Genomic DNA, 14,352 nt, shown 5'->3' on the forward strand with positions numbered 1-14,352 from the left:
AATATACCATGTCCTCAATATACCATGTCCTCAATCGGTTTGTTTGATTTGCTATATTATAACACATTGACTGGTATCTTCAGAAGTGCCAATCTTAAGAACTGCCAATGATCACCACAAATAGAGAATTATTATTTGTCCCTTCTGCATCTGTATAGGTATGAATTGGTGCAATGTTCTCATTGGTTCAAGGTTGGGCATTTTACACACCTGGTTGTATAACATCTGCACATGTATGACCTTTCGCAGCTTCAAAAAAATTTGATATAATTTCCTGGGAGGCTCATATTTTTTGTGGACTTATGAGCACGAATGATACACTGCGGTCAATTGTACGTACCGTGGTATTGGCCACAAGGTTTCTTCTTTTGAGTTGATACCACAAGGGTTTTTTTAATACCCTCAGGACAGATGAAGCCAGCAGCTCATAAACCCTCTGAAAAATAAACATGTTTCATGATGCACTGACTCCTTCTCCCACATAATCAAATGGCATTCTCATTCGGATCGATAATCATAATGATCCAGGAGAAACTATATATGAAATCAAATAGGACATGCCAGTAAATCACACAAATGGTATGAGGGTTGTTAATCCTCCTTCGGACTACCATTCATAACTATCAAACTGAGAATGCCAGTTATATCTGGTAAGTATTGTCCTGTCCGTAGCTCGGTAAGACCAGCCTTGGACGAATAGCCGAACTGCTTTAACATCTGAGGCGAGCAGCCGAATATATGGTGGTTATTTTACACGCGCGGGATGAAAGGATGCGAGACGTTTATCTGACGGAACACACGGGTTTATTCCCGAACCCAACACCATGCAAACAAGACAATGAAAATACAACAATGAGGATTTAATAAAAATAAAGCACGGAATGAAAATGTCGAAATAAAAGGTTGTGGTAAAAACGAATTCCTACAGAGGTACCTCACACAGACTGACTTAAGGACGGACACACAGGGGAAAGATAAAATAAAATGTCCTTTTTTTTAGTGCTGGCACAGCTTGTCCAACGAGTTCTTTTGGTGAGGTCGGCAGTGCAAGGTGGTGATGGCCGACGAAAGGCCCGCGCGTCGAAGAACCCCTAAATGGTGACGGCGCTGTGCGTCGAAAATGCCCAGGCTTGAGGCAAGGAGTCAAGATGGCCTCCTTTCGATTCCTTAGCCTGGCAAGCACAGCACGGCCCCAGCCCAGCTCCCACCACGAGCCCAGCAGTCACCAAAACCTCATTTGCAATTGTTGCACCACCTCTCCTCAAAAGCGCACCAACACAACCAAAATGGCCAGCATCTTGTCTGATCTCAGAGTCTGTGACAAACTAAGCGCACTCTTCCTCTTCACTCAGGTGAGCAAATCGGGTCGTTTCTCTCCCAGTTCGTCCCACCCACGTTATTTGTCCAATCATGTCCCTCATGGCGTGGCCTGCCGGCTTTCCTGACCGCCCCCCTTATTCTCCGCCTACCGTAGGCAGGGCTTTCGCCTGTTAGGTCCATTAGGGGAGGGGCGTAGTGTCAGGGAACCTGTTTGCTTGCAATGGACGGTTGTTATGGTTTAACGGTGGCTTTCATGGCCGGCCGTGGTAATTGTAAAAATGAGGTTTTCATTGATGGCCTTGTAAGCAAAACGTAAAGGGAAGTGTTACGTGGTCCCCTCGGTGAATACCTGGTCTCGGTGACCCCCGGACCGTGAGAGGAACTTCGCCAGAAAGCTGTATTAAATATGCGCTTTCGCCACGCAATCCATATGAATTTCACCCCAGGAGACAACTGACGTTCAAGGATATATTTCAATGGGAATGACCATACAATTGCAATGACACAACCACGGAGATTTTCCCCGAGCAATCAACCATATACCACCATCAACAATTCCCAATTCACAAGCACTTTCCTATGAGTAAGATGGCCATCTTATATACGTGTGTCCCGGTGAGTACTCACGACACCCTTTTGGTCTCGGTCCCGCACAATGTCTCTGGGCCCCTCCTGACCAAGATGATGGTCGCCGTCACCGCACTCGGGCGGTAGAACGAACCCCGGGTGGACGTTTTTCCACCGGGCAGGTATCGTACCAGGCACCGAGGCTGCAGCCCCTCGTGGCCACGCGAAGCGGATATGGTAGAGCAAGCCACCCCCACGCCGCTTGCAAGGCACGTTAGGCCCCAACGTGCGACCCGCACGCGTCTGTTTGGACGGTGCCGCGAACGAGGCCAGACGCGGGTTCGATGCACGGCCCCACGTCAACTTGACGTCTCCACCGGGCCGGTACACATTCCGGTAATTCCTCTCGCCAGACAGGCTTCGGAACGCCGCTGTTTCACGCAGCGCAAGGTCGATCCCACCTTTTGTCGGAGCGGGGCGAGGAAGAATAATAATCGTCCTTTTTTCCTCGTGTCTTTTCTTCTTCCGTTTCCGGTCACTTCCGTTTCCGGCCACTCCCTCAGAAGGGCTCCTGACCCTCCAACCACAACAACTACACAACAACTTAATATACTACACACGGATCAGCAAAGACCTGAATGGTAATTCACATACATTCACATAAATATGTAACAGAAGGATTAAAAAAAAAAAAAAAACACCTTTAGAGGCCATTTTTCCCCGCAAAGCGGGGGTTGGCCTTTACGGGCACCGTGGTTGTTGTTGTTTTTTGGTCCCCTTTTTGAAGGTGTAAAGGGAAGTAAAGGGAAGGATTACAGTGGGGGTAATCACGCACTGGGGAAAACTAACCTTAGTCCCGACACTAATTAGCATGTCTTCACCCCCTGTGTGAAGAACACATAATCAACCTTAAGCTACAGTTTCCCTACTTACTGTACATTGAGATTTCTCCGACACGTCCACAGTCCATGCTACAATTATACAGTGCTACCTTTCCAACGGTATTCCTTCATCTACCCCCCACAAACATAATAGTATTAAGGGTAGTGTAAAAAGAAAAAATAGTCAGTTGTTTGGGATGACAGTTGTAACTGATATACAGACTTGGCATTTAATATGGAATATTTTTTTTGTGGGGGTGAACTTACTTTTCAAGATGACTTAGAACCAAAAGTTCATTGGAATTATGTTGAAATTATTCTAGATTTTGTTAATGTGACCTTTAAAAGAAAAAAAAAACACAACACATCGAAGCAAATAAATTGATCCTTGAAAGTGATGTAAACTGATATCGAACTCAATTCATGGACAGTACTGTGTTAAACTTCTGTACGTTTTCCAGAAGTATCTCTTTATTTTGCACATTAGCCAAAAAAAATTTAAACAAAAACAAAAGCTAAATTATGACTGGGATTACGGACAGTAAAATTACAGTTCAGTACTTCGTGTAACCCCCACGAGCATTCAGGAGAGCACGTACAAGTCGAGGCATGCTGTTCACGAGATTTGCCAAGGTTTGGACAGGAATCGCTTGCCGTGCAGTGACAATAGTCTGCTGCAATTCATGCACAGAGGTAGGCTGCTGGTCCAGGTTGTCGATTTGACACGTTAATTCTGCCCACAAGTTCTCTATAGGATTCATATCCGGGCACATGGCAGGCCACTCCATATGCTCTACACCATGGTCAGCAAGAAAGTGTTGGATCATGCGAGTACGATGAGGCCGTGCATTGTCATCTTGGAAGACAAAGTTTCCTCGAAAGGCTGCACGAGCAAATGGAAGCAATGTTCCTTCCTGAATGACCCTGTACTTGAACTGGTTCAGGTTTCCATTCAGAACAACCAGGTCAGTTTTGCCCCCTGCATGAAAAGCAGCCCAAACGGTCACCCCACCACCTCCAGCTTGGACTCTTGGCACTATACAATCTTCGTTGTGGGCTTCATGCACTTGTCTGCGCACTCGGACGTGGCCATCTTGACAATAGACCAGAAATCTAGACTCGTCACTGAAGGTCACGTGATTCCAGTGTCCTGGCTGCCATTGACGGTGCTCTCTGGCCCACTGCAATCGGCACTGGCTGTGTTGTCTGGTCAGGCGTGGCTTTCTCAGGGGACGCCTGGCACGATAGCCTGCTTGAACCAGTCGTTGGTTGAATAGCCTTCTGGATACAGGCACATTTGTCAGTTGCTGCCACTCAGCCCTAAGCCAATTAGCTGACTTGGTACGGCCAATGCAGACTAACCGGTGCAGCTGGCGATCATCTCTCCTTGTGGTTCTGCATGGATAGGACGTCCTAGCCTCGGTATTGGAGTAGGGACACCCCTCTGAGCATTTCGTTTCAGAATCTTTGACACCTGACCTTGAGTGATGCCATACTGCCGAGCAATAGCACGCTGTTTCATGCCAGAATTTCGTAAAGCCACCACTCCATGACAAACAGCATTGTCAAGTTGAAGGACCATCTCCAGAGGAAGCAGCAATAACTTTTGTAGACGTGCAGCAGTTGTTTTCCACTAATACAGAACGCAACAACCCTTATATACCCGATTGTGAAGCCAATCGTCAAATGTACCTGTCCTTACATTTTGTCACGCCACCTGTGATATAATCCTGTTATTGACTTCTTGCTGCGAAAGACAATCAGTGACATGGTTCTTTCAACAAAGACATCACTGAGGGGTAAAATAAACTCACCAGATTGATATACTGAGTTCAGAAAGTAAACCCAAGTCAAAAAAAAATAATTCCATATTAAATGCCAAGTCTGTAGTTTGCTCCAGTTTAATTTTTATCCAGTCATGTCCATCAGGTTTTGAATGCGGAGCGAATCAGAATGGGAACGGTGCAGAGCATCTGTCAAAAACAGAAGAAATGCCTGTAGCCATGCCACAGAGTGGAATCGAACGTATCAAATGTGTGTCGCGATCCTTGGTGTAGAGTTTCTCTTTTTCTAAAATGGAATCAAACCTTTCAGGGGAGAGAGTTCATGAAGTTTTGAAGATCTTCCACACAATTCCTAAAATACTTGGCTCACACTCTTTCAGTCCTTTTCTTATCTATTCTTTAATTCAGACCAATTCTGTTTGTTGGTATGTTTTTGGTACGTTTGCTGGTATGTTTGTTGGTATGTATGTGTGTTTTCTGATATGTTTGTGTGTTTGTTTTTATATGCTTGTTTGTCAGTTATTGATCTCAGTTTGTCAGTTATCGATGTTTGCCCACGTTCGGTGGCGGAGTTTATCTATTCAACCCTGTCTGTCTGTCTGTTTGTTTGTTACTTGTGGAAATCTAAGATTTTCAAGTATATTGGTTGGTTGCGTGCATTATTTTGTCTGTCTGTCTGTCTGTTTGTATGTCAAACGCCTACAGGTAACAATTTCAAACCAATCTTCACAAGATTTTACCAAATGGTGGAGTTCGTCATAAGCAAGTAACCTATTTACTTTGAGTTGAAAAGGTCAAAAGGTCAACATAGGTCAAAGGTCAATAATTTAGGTGGGATTTCTAAAATCCTCAATTTTCATCCAATTAACTTGATATTTGAAGAGGTTTTCATATCGGTTCACTGAATTCAACCACCAATTATTTTTAAAGTCAAATATTTTTTCGGGTTTTTGCAAGTATCTTGCTCTGCACGACATCTTTCTTTTTTGTTTGGCTGTGAACAGGATATTGTTGGATTCGGACGAAACTTGGTGTATAGGTTGGGTGTATGACAAAGACGAAATGATTAGATTTTGGTGAAGATTCAGATCTGGATCTGGATACTATTTTTTCAGTGATTCTTCACTATTGAGAGATAGGGGCAAAAACGGCATGCAGCATTATATCTTAAAAGGTTGTGGACGGATGAAACTTAGTGGATAAGTTGTGCAGGCGACAAGATCAAGACGATAAGATTTTGTAGGTCCAGATCCAGATCTGACATATCAGTGGGATACAAAATGTAAACTGTTCAGCCTGGCAGTGGTACGCGCTCTACCGAGTGTTGCTCCAGTTGGTATGTTTGTTTGGTGTGTGTTTGTTTGATTTCTTTGCAATCCTGAATTGCTGGAGAGAATAAGTTGAACTGTTAATTGTGCTCGAAGTGTGTTTTAGGTGGTAAGAAAAATCATAGTTTCTGGGGGAGAAGGGGCACATCGTGTAAGCGCGCATAGCGGGAATATAAAGTACATATGTGGAGTTGTAAGGTGCCCCTCCTGGTGGGAAGAGAGTATTACAAGTTATACTAAGATAAGCCAGTTCGATGGGAATTAATCCATCTGTAATTCTGGGGGAATTAACACATCCGTAATTACGGTGGCACTAACCCAGCTATAATCATAGGGGAATTAACCTGTCTATAATGAACCTGTCCCTAACCCATTAAACAGATTCTTCACTTTGTCCATAATGAACATTTTTGAAGTGTTTGGCCACGAGGATCCCTTGCTCAGCACTCACTCACAAGCCCAGAATGAAACTGAAGGAGAAGACTGAAACAGAGTGGATACCTTGGCACTTGTCAGTGGTGGTTGGTGGTTTGTATGCAGCCTGTGACTGGTTGGCTACATAATCTTCTGGGGGTGCAGCTGTGCTGCTGATGCAAATCCCCCTTTTACCAGTAAGCCGGTACTCATTTTGCCAACTTCAGAAGGATGACAGGCTGAGTCAACCACCTGGTGCTTATTCAACGACAGGCGGGGGCTCAATCTCAGAACCCTAAATCTCAAACCAGCCACCTTAACCGATAAGCCAATACCAGGCTTACTTGTCAGTTGTAACTTGAATTCTCAGTTTGTCAGTTGTCTGTGATTTATTTGGACGAGGCTTTGTATTAACATGCAAGCTGATGAGCTCAGCTTTCTGATGTCAAGACGGAATGTGATTTGGGAAAGAAATGCAGGTCGAGAGCACGTGCCATGGTGCAGCTTGTGGGAGAGTCTTTTCGAGATAAAACCCCCAGAACAAGAACTGTTGCGAGCTACGCACGGCGCAAGTCATACATTGGAGCGGGGTCACCATGTTTGTCTGCTGGTTGAGAATGAAGAACGAGACGAGTGCATAGCTACTTGTGCACAATGAATCCACACACTACCCTTGTAGCACCACAAAGAGCAGCTCACAACTTGTCATTTGGAGTGGTGGAGCGAGACTGTTACACAGTAACTCAATTACCGTGTGACACCCTTGACTGCAAGCATGACTAATTACCTCGTTTCTTATTGGCGAATTCTGATTCCTTGCTAGCACAGACTGTGATTGATTGAATACTTGAAGGTTACCCATCATGTTGGCACCTTAATGGACTTGCTGCTTTGGATCAGGTGCCCTCAAGTGGTGCCTTTTGAAGTGTCTTTATACAAATAATTATGGTTACTGCAAATGATTAATAAGTTCTGTTTGATAATGCATGAGGACAATTCACCACAACTAGCAACCTCAAAATGTCTTTGATTACTAAATGATATGACTTTACGGTTAGATATTTATTACTTACCCACAAATGGTGGAATTATGAACCCTCTCCCTCCTCTCCTTGCCCATCCATTAGAGATAGTGGACAAGGGAGGGAGAGAAGGAGAGAGGAAGGAAAAAAGAAACTCCCATAGATGTGAATTAACCATTCCAGATACGGAGTCCAACCTTAGCGTCCATCAACAAAAAACCTTTCCATTGCTTATTCCATCAGCACAATGTAAGGATTGCAATGCGAAATTCAGGAATGAAACTTGTCGTGGAATGTTTTGTCCACAAGTGTTTACAGTATCGTGCCATTGCAAATGAGCCAGACGGCTGCCTTCAATAGGGGGGCGTTCTCTACCGAGAACGCATAGCTCGGCTGAGTACCACCGAGACCATTTTCCAATAACCTTGGCCTGCCCTAATCTGACCATAATAGCAGACCTTGCTTTGCTGAGCTCTTTCTTCTTTTTTTTTCCAGGGACAATTTGCTTGTGTGCGATTGTCTTCCCACAGGAAATCAAAAAGCTTGATGGGTAGTGTTCTGACATAAAGGCAGCTCGGGCATTGGTGGAAAATGGATCGTGAACATGGGGTTGGGGTTTTGGAGAGGATGTGGTTTTGTGTGTTGGAGGTGTTCTGTGGGTATACAAAGGGGCTCTCCATAAAATGAGTACAGACTTTTTATATCTAAAACTACACTATCGAGTCATTGTGCACTGCGTTAGGGGTAACAGTTGACTGGTGATGGCAATCACTCCATCACATGTTAACACCATATGTTCGGTATAACACCATATAACGCACAACAGCACCCCTCTCTCTGCTATATTTTTACATACAAAGTTGAGTCTCGTGGAAGACCTAAAAGAGAACGGACCAGGACGCATCATAACAGAACGAACAGCAGAAAGAGAAAGGGGTAAACACTGACAGCAGGGCTGAGTGATAAAATTGATGTATATGGGGCCAACAATGGATGCGGGTAAGGATGAGGGTTATGGGAGAATGCAGATGGTGGACATGATGAATTCGGAAGCAAATTCTAAGGAAGGAAAAACTGGAAAAAAAAATTGGGTGATGGAGGGAGGGCTTGGGAGGGGAGTGGTTAAATGGGGATTTTAAAATCATGTTTGTGGATCGGGGATGATCTGAGATTGTGGTGAACAGCTGTCTTGAAGATTTGGAGGGAAGAATGAGATTGAAGAGAATGTGGAAGTTGATTCCACATGCAAGAAAAAAGAGAAACAAGCTAGAACAGCACTCGGTAGAGAGCATACCCCCACCAGGGTGAACAGTTTACGTTTTGTATCCCACTGATAGGCCGGATCAGGATTCGGACCTGAACCAAAATCTAATCCGCTTATTATTGTCACTTACGCAACTATTTCACCAAGTTTGTCATAATCTTTTGCCAACTTTTTGAAATATACTGCTATAGATAGTTTTTAGCCCTTTCTCTCAATGGTGATCTCTCCAGATCCAGATCTTCACCAAAATCTAATTAATTCGTCCTTGTCACACGCCCAACCTGGCCACCAAATTTCGTCCAAATCTGTCCATTAATTTTTGAGATATCCTTCTCACAGACAGACACCAGGCAGATGTGGGTGAAGACATAACCTCTGTCCACCGGTAATGAGTGGAGGTCAGCAATGATTCTAGATTTTGGGAGTTTCACTGAAAGGGGGTTGCTGGTCAACCAGGTGTGCCCTGCAGATACCTGAGTGAGACAAAGCATGGAGGGGCAGAGGATGCAATGCCAGAAAGGAGGCCGAAGAAGACAGAGAGGCTACCGGACCTGTCTTCGATGTATAAGTGATAGGCCCAGAGACAAGTCTCATCGTGGGAGATTCCAATGATCTTGAAAGCGTTGGTTTCCATGGCATCAAGCTGAGCAAGATGTGAGGCAGGGGAGGATCGTACTCCATCAAGCTGCAGATGAAGGCCTTGTAGGTGGATAGAAGTTCAGGTGTGCCAAGGAAGGACATTGTATAACAGAGGATGCCCAGTCAGCAATTGACTTTGGAGGCCAACTTTGAAATGTGGTTTGCCCAAGAAAGATCATGGCTGACACTGAGAACCATGAGTTTGAGTGACTTTTGAGTTTTGAGTGAATGAACTTTTGGGTGATTGGAGGCTTGTTAAGAAAGTAGATCGAAGGGTTTGTCATACAGTCCTTTCAGAGAATTAGAATGCGGGATTTTTTCAGGATTGAAAGACATATTCCAAGTGTTTGACAAGCTTGTGATTTATTCAAGGTCTGAAGAGAGGGAAGACGCTGCAGCCTGCCTACCAGAAGGATGAGGGATGTCATGGCAAAGGTGGACTCATCAGCAAATAGATAAAGGGGATTTTGTAGAGAGTCAGCAAGATCATTTATGAAGATCAGGAATAGGACTGGGCCTGGAACACTGCCTTGGGGCACTCCAGCCTTGACAGGGAGAGGAAATTAAAGTATTCTATTGAGAGCCACACGTCGGCTATGAGAGTCGAGGAAGTCAGTAAGCCAAGAGTGGAGTTGGCCTTGGATTCCATGACAGACAGTTTGGAGACTAAGGCCGGGGTGCCAGACTATCGAAAACTTGAAATATGTCCAAAGAGATGGCCCTGACCTCATGTCTGACATTGAGGGCCTCAATCCATTGTTGGGAAAGTAGTAGCAGCATGTCCAAGGTAGAGTGAGTGACCTTAGCTGAATCCGAAATTTTCTGGAAAAAAAATTCTGTATAGTGTAGCAGCATAGCAAACCTGTTGTGCATTTTGTGATACAAGCACCAAATTTGGCACAAATGTACATTAATATGTTGCGAACATTTTCAGATATTGGGCCACTTGAAATTCCGTAATTTTTTTTTTCAAATTTTTTCAAATTTCGTAATTTCAAATTTTTCGGGTGACACCGTCACAATTTCGGTCTTCGAGGCCGGCCGATATAGTGGGGCGGCTTAGCCCAAATATTCAAAAGAATTGTGCATTTTGTGATACAAGCACCAAATTTGGCACAAATGTACATTAATATGTTGCGAACATTGTGTGGTCAGCAATGAAGACGAGAGTCTGAATTACATGTATGCAAAAGACCTTGTGAACCAGTGAAGCAAATACACGGGTAAGCATGAATTAAATCCAGGGCATGATATAATTTCCATGATGTTTACCTCTACACTCAATGGTGGAAGGAGGTAATGTTTTGATCCCAGCTTGTCTGTATGTCTGTTTGTCTGTTAGTCCACAAAATTCCAGACACAACTTGTAGTAGTGGTAGTTGTAGTGGTAGTGGTGATAACAGAAATTGTTATATAGAACTGAACTTATATTATTATTATATGCAGAAAATAACTTCATTTCTATATGCCCTGCAGTGGACAGGTTAATTGGTTTATGCACTGAAGGGGTCACCCTGGTGTGCACTGCTGTGTTCTGCCTCACTGAGTTGTTCAGGTATAATGTACTCAGCACAAGCTTCCGGTCGGCCCGGAGGTGGGGGTGCGGGGCCTGTCACGGAACGTCAAAACAAACGGCCTGCCGGGGCCGCCCGAAAATCGGGCGTGAGGGGCGCGTCCACTAATGAAACGCCTCTCGCTTCCCAGATCGAGGGCCACGTGGTCAGGAGAACCTCGTCCCTTCCGGTCACACTTTGTCTATCGGCCGGCCTCGAAGACCGAAATTGTGACGGTGTCACCCGAAAAATTTGAAATTACGAAATTTGAAAAAATTTGAAAAAAAAAATTACGGAATTTCAAGTGGCCCAATCTATCTACAATTCCAGTAATCTCTGTGTGTTTGTTTGTTTGTACGTTTGTTTGTTTGTACGTTTGTTTGTTTGTACGTTTGTTTGTTTGTACGTTTGTTTGTCTGTGACCGCTGTTTCTCGACAACCACGGGTCCGATATACTTTAAACTTGCCAGGTATATTGCTGGGGACCCGAGGATGTGCCTTTTCAAGGTTTCATATTAATCGGACAATTACTTACCGAGCTATGTCCAAAAAACGATTCAACCAATCAGAGAGCAGCGAGCTATCGCGTGTGCCGAACGTGGCGAACACACTCTGCCTCGGATGGCACATTTGAGAGCGTATTCATTTATTTCCCGTCGGCAAACTATGTTGGCGCTATGTTGGCGTTAAACGATGTTTTAAAACTAATTAAAACCCCGGGGGGATTGTCACTGTACTCGCAAGCCGTTCGCCGTTCGCTTTGGCGTTGCGAATGGACCAAAACATTTCATGAACCAAACCATTTCATGTAAAGCGTTCGCCGTTCGCTTTGGCGTTGCGAATGAACCAAAACATTTCATGAACCAAACCATTTCATGTAAATAGAGGGGGGGATATAATTTTAGATATAGATATAGTACGGGCATGCCCTAGTATCTGAAAATGTTCGCAACATATTAATGTACATTTGTGCCAAATTTGGTGCTTGTATCACAAAATGCACAATTCTTTTGAATATTTGGGCTAAGCCGCCCCACTATATCGGCCGGCCTCGAAGACCGAAATTGTGACGGTGTCACCCGAAAAATTTGAAATTACGAAATTTGAAAAAATTTGAAAAAAAAAATTACGGAATTTCAAGTGGCCCAATATCTGAAAATGTTCGCAACATATTAATGTACATTTGTGCCAAATTTGGTGCTTGTATCACAAAATGCACAATTCTTTTGAATACTTGGGCTAAGCCGCCCCACTAGTATACTTTTGACACACCACGTATAGAAACACACCCTGTATAGAAATAATAATTCCTAAAAAAGGTCTTTTTTCTTGCAACTGTTAGTAATTAGAATTTGACAATAATGTTGCACAGAATTTTTTTTTACAGTGGGGACCACTGTGGATCCCCTTGCCCCCTTCCAGAAGTGGTCTGATTGAATTTACTTTTAAAATCTGAGATGAATGGTGTGTACTACGGTTGAGTTCTTCACGTTTTAATGATCTTTACCTCCGTTTTCGTTTGGCTATTTGAGGAAGAGATAATTTTAATATCGAGTTCACACTGTCGCACTTACACAACCCCATTGGATTTTATTTCGTGGAGAGCCTTTCAACATGATACCGTGTATGTTTGCACACTTTAACGTGAAGTCACCCTGATGTACCCGAAATAATTGTTCTGTGATGAAGGTGTGTTTTCATAAACTAATGCAAATGTTTGATGATAAATATTCTATGGACGTTGCAAGGTTGAAATTGTAATGTGGAGCTTTAATATGGACGGGGCAGGTGGGGGGAGCAGGTGGAGGGGCATCTGGAGGGGTATGTGGAGGGTCATCTGGAGGGGTATGTGGAGGAGCATCTGGAGGAGTATGTGGAGGGGCGTATAGATGGGTATGTGGAGGGGCATGTGGAGGGGTATGTGGAGGGGCATCTGGAGGGGAATGTGGAGGGTCATCTGGAGGGGTATGTGGAGGGGCATATGTAGGGGTATGTGGAGGGGCATCTAGAGGGGTATGTGGAGGGGAATGAAGAGGGGTATGTGGAGGGTAATGTGGAGGGGCATCTGGAGGTAAATGTGGAGGTAAATATGGAGGGGCATCTGGAGGGGTATGTGGAGGGGCATCTGGTGGGGGCATCTGGAGAGGTATGTGAAGGGGTATGTGGAGGGGCATCTGGAGGGGGTATGTGGAGGGGTATGTGGAGGGGCATCTGGAGGGGTATGTGGAGGGGCTTCTGGAGGGGAATGTGGATGGTCATCTGGAGGGGTATGTGGAGGGGCATCTGTAGGGGTATGTGGAGGGGCATCTGGAGGGGTATGTGGAGGGCAATGAAGAGGGGTATGTGGAGGGTAATGTGGAGGGTAATGTGGAGGGGCATCTGGAGGTAAATGTGGAGGTAAATGTGGAGGGGCATCTGGAGGGGTATGTGGAGGGGCATCTGGAGGAGCATCTGGAGAGGTATGTGGAGGGGCATCTGGAGGGATGTGTGTAGGGGTATGTGGAGGGGCATGTGGAGGAGCATCTGGAGGGGTATGTGGAGGGCATCTGGAGGGGTATGTGGAGGGCATCTGGAGGGGCATGTGGAGTGTGGCTTTTTGGGGATTTATTGCGGCTACTTTAATTGATTTTTATGGATATTCAAAGTGCTATTGTTAAATAATTATAAAATATATAATAATTATTTGAATTACAGTATAATCTGTTCCATGAGCCTCGATACCTGTGTGCAAAATATAATCATTAAGTGGCATCGATATGATTCACGTGATCACAGTCATTTCCACGTGTATTTACTCGTGACTCTAGTGTGAAATTTTAATTATATTTTGATTATAATCACCGTTGTTATAACGTGTGTTTTAAATCTTTTATGTGGGATTTTAATTGCATTTGACTGCTGTACCATGCTTGTCGTAGCCGAGAGATTGTTGCTGGCAGCGGCTCTGTTCTGCCTGGGTTTCATCTCCTACGTGTTGGGCGTCGAGGTTATAAAAGGTTGTTAGAAGCAGATGGATGCAATGTACAAATTGAACTTTGTGCTTCTTCTTTTCCACCGGTTGTTCTTCAGGGAATTGAACCACATATTAAATTCTGGCATCCAAACGCATCCAATAACGTGCTCCTTTACATCTTGCAAATATGAGGTTTCCCAGACAGACTGAATTTATTTGACACAAACCTGCAGTGGAAAAGTTTTAATGTATTTTCACTTGTTTGGGGATTTTTTCTTTTTCAGAGGAGCTTCTTCATGGACCTGTTGCTCATTGGTGGTCACCGGATGCTCGCTGGCTCGCTTACCTTACCATCAATGGCAGTGATGTACCCATCATGGAAATCCCTTTGTACACTGGACGCCTCTACCCTCATAGCCATGCCTATTCCTACCCCAAGGCAAGGCCTAGCTCTTGGACCTCTTGGTATAAGTGCAAGTCTCCATCGCACACTCAAACCTACCTGCCTGTTTGTTTGTGAGGCTGGAACAGGATGTTCACAACAATGCTTTTGGGGCAGATCTATTGTCCGTCAATATACAGTGGAATATATTTGAGATGAATAGACCTTTGGGTGAATTTTGCTAA

At 44.4% G+C, this 14,352-nt stretch overlaps 1 protein-coding gene across 1 annotated transcript in view; it reads left to right on the top strand.

Moving 5' to 3' along the window:
• LOC137429981 (inactive dipeptidyl peptidase 10) overlaps positions 1-14,352 on the top strand; it is a 380,373-nt gene that overhangs the window by 246,615 nt on the left and 119,406 nt on the right. The window contains exon 10 of the mRNA XM_068120409.2: positions 14,010-14,164. Within this exon, the coding sequence (XP_067976510.2) occupies positions 14,010-14,164 (155 nt within the window). The remainder of the gene's footprint in view (positions 1-14,009; positions 14,165-14,352) is intronic.

Source organism: Myxine glutinosa, chromosome 6 (genome assembly GCF_964187855.1).
Source record: "Myxine glutinosa chromosome 6, kmMyxGlut1.1, whole genome shotgun sequence".
NCBI classification, from domain to species: domain Eukaryota; kingdom Metazoa; phylum Chordata; class Myxini; order Myxiniformes; family Myxinidae; genus Myxine; species Myxine glutinosa.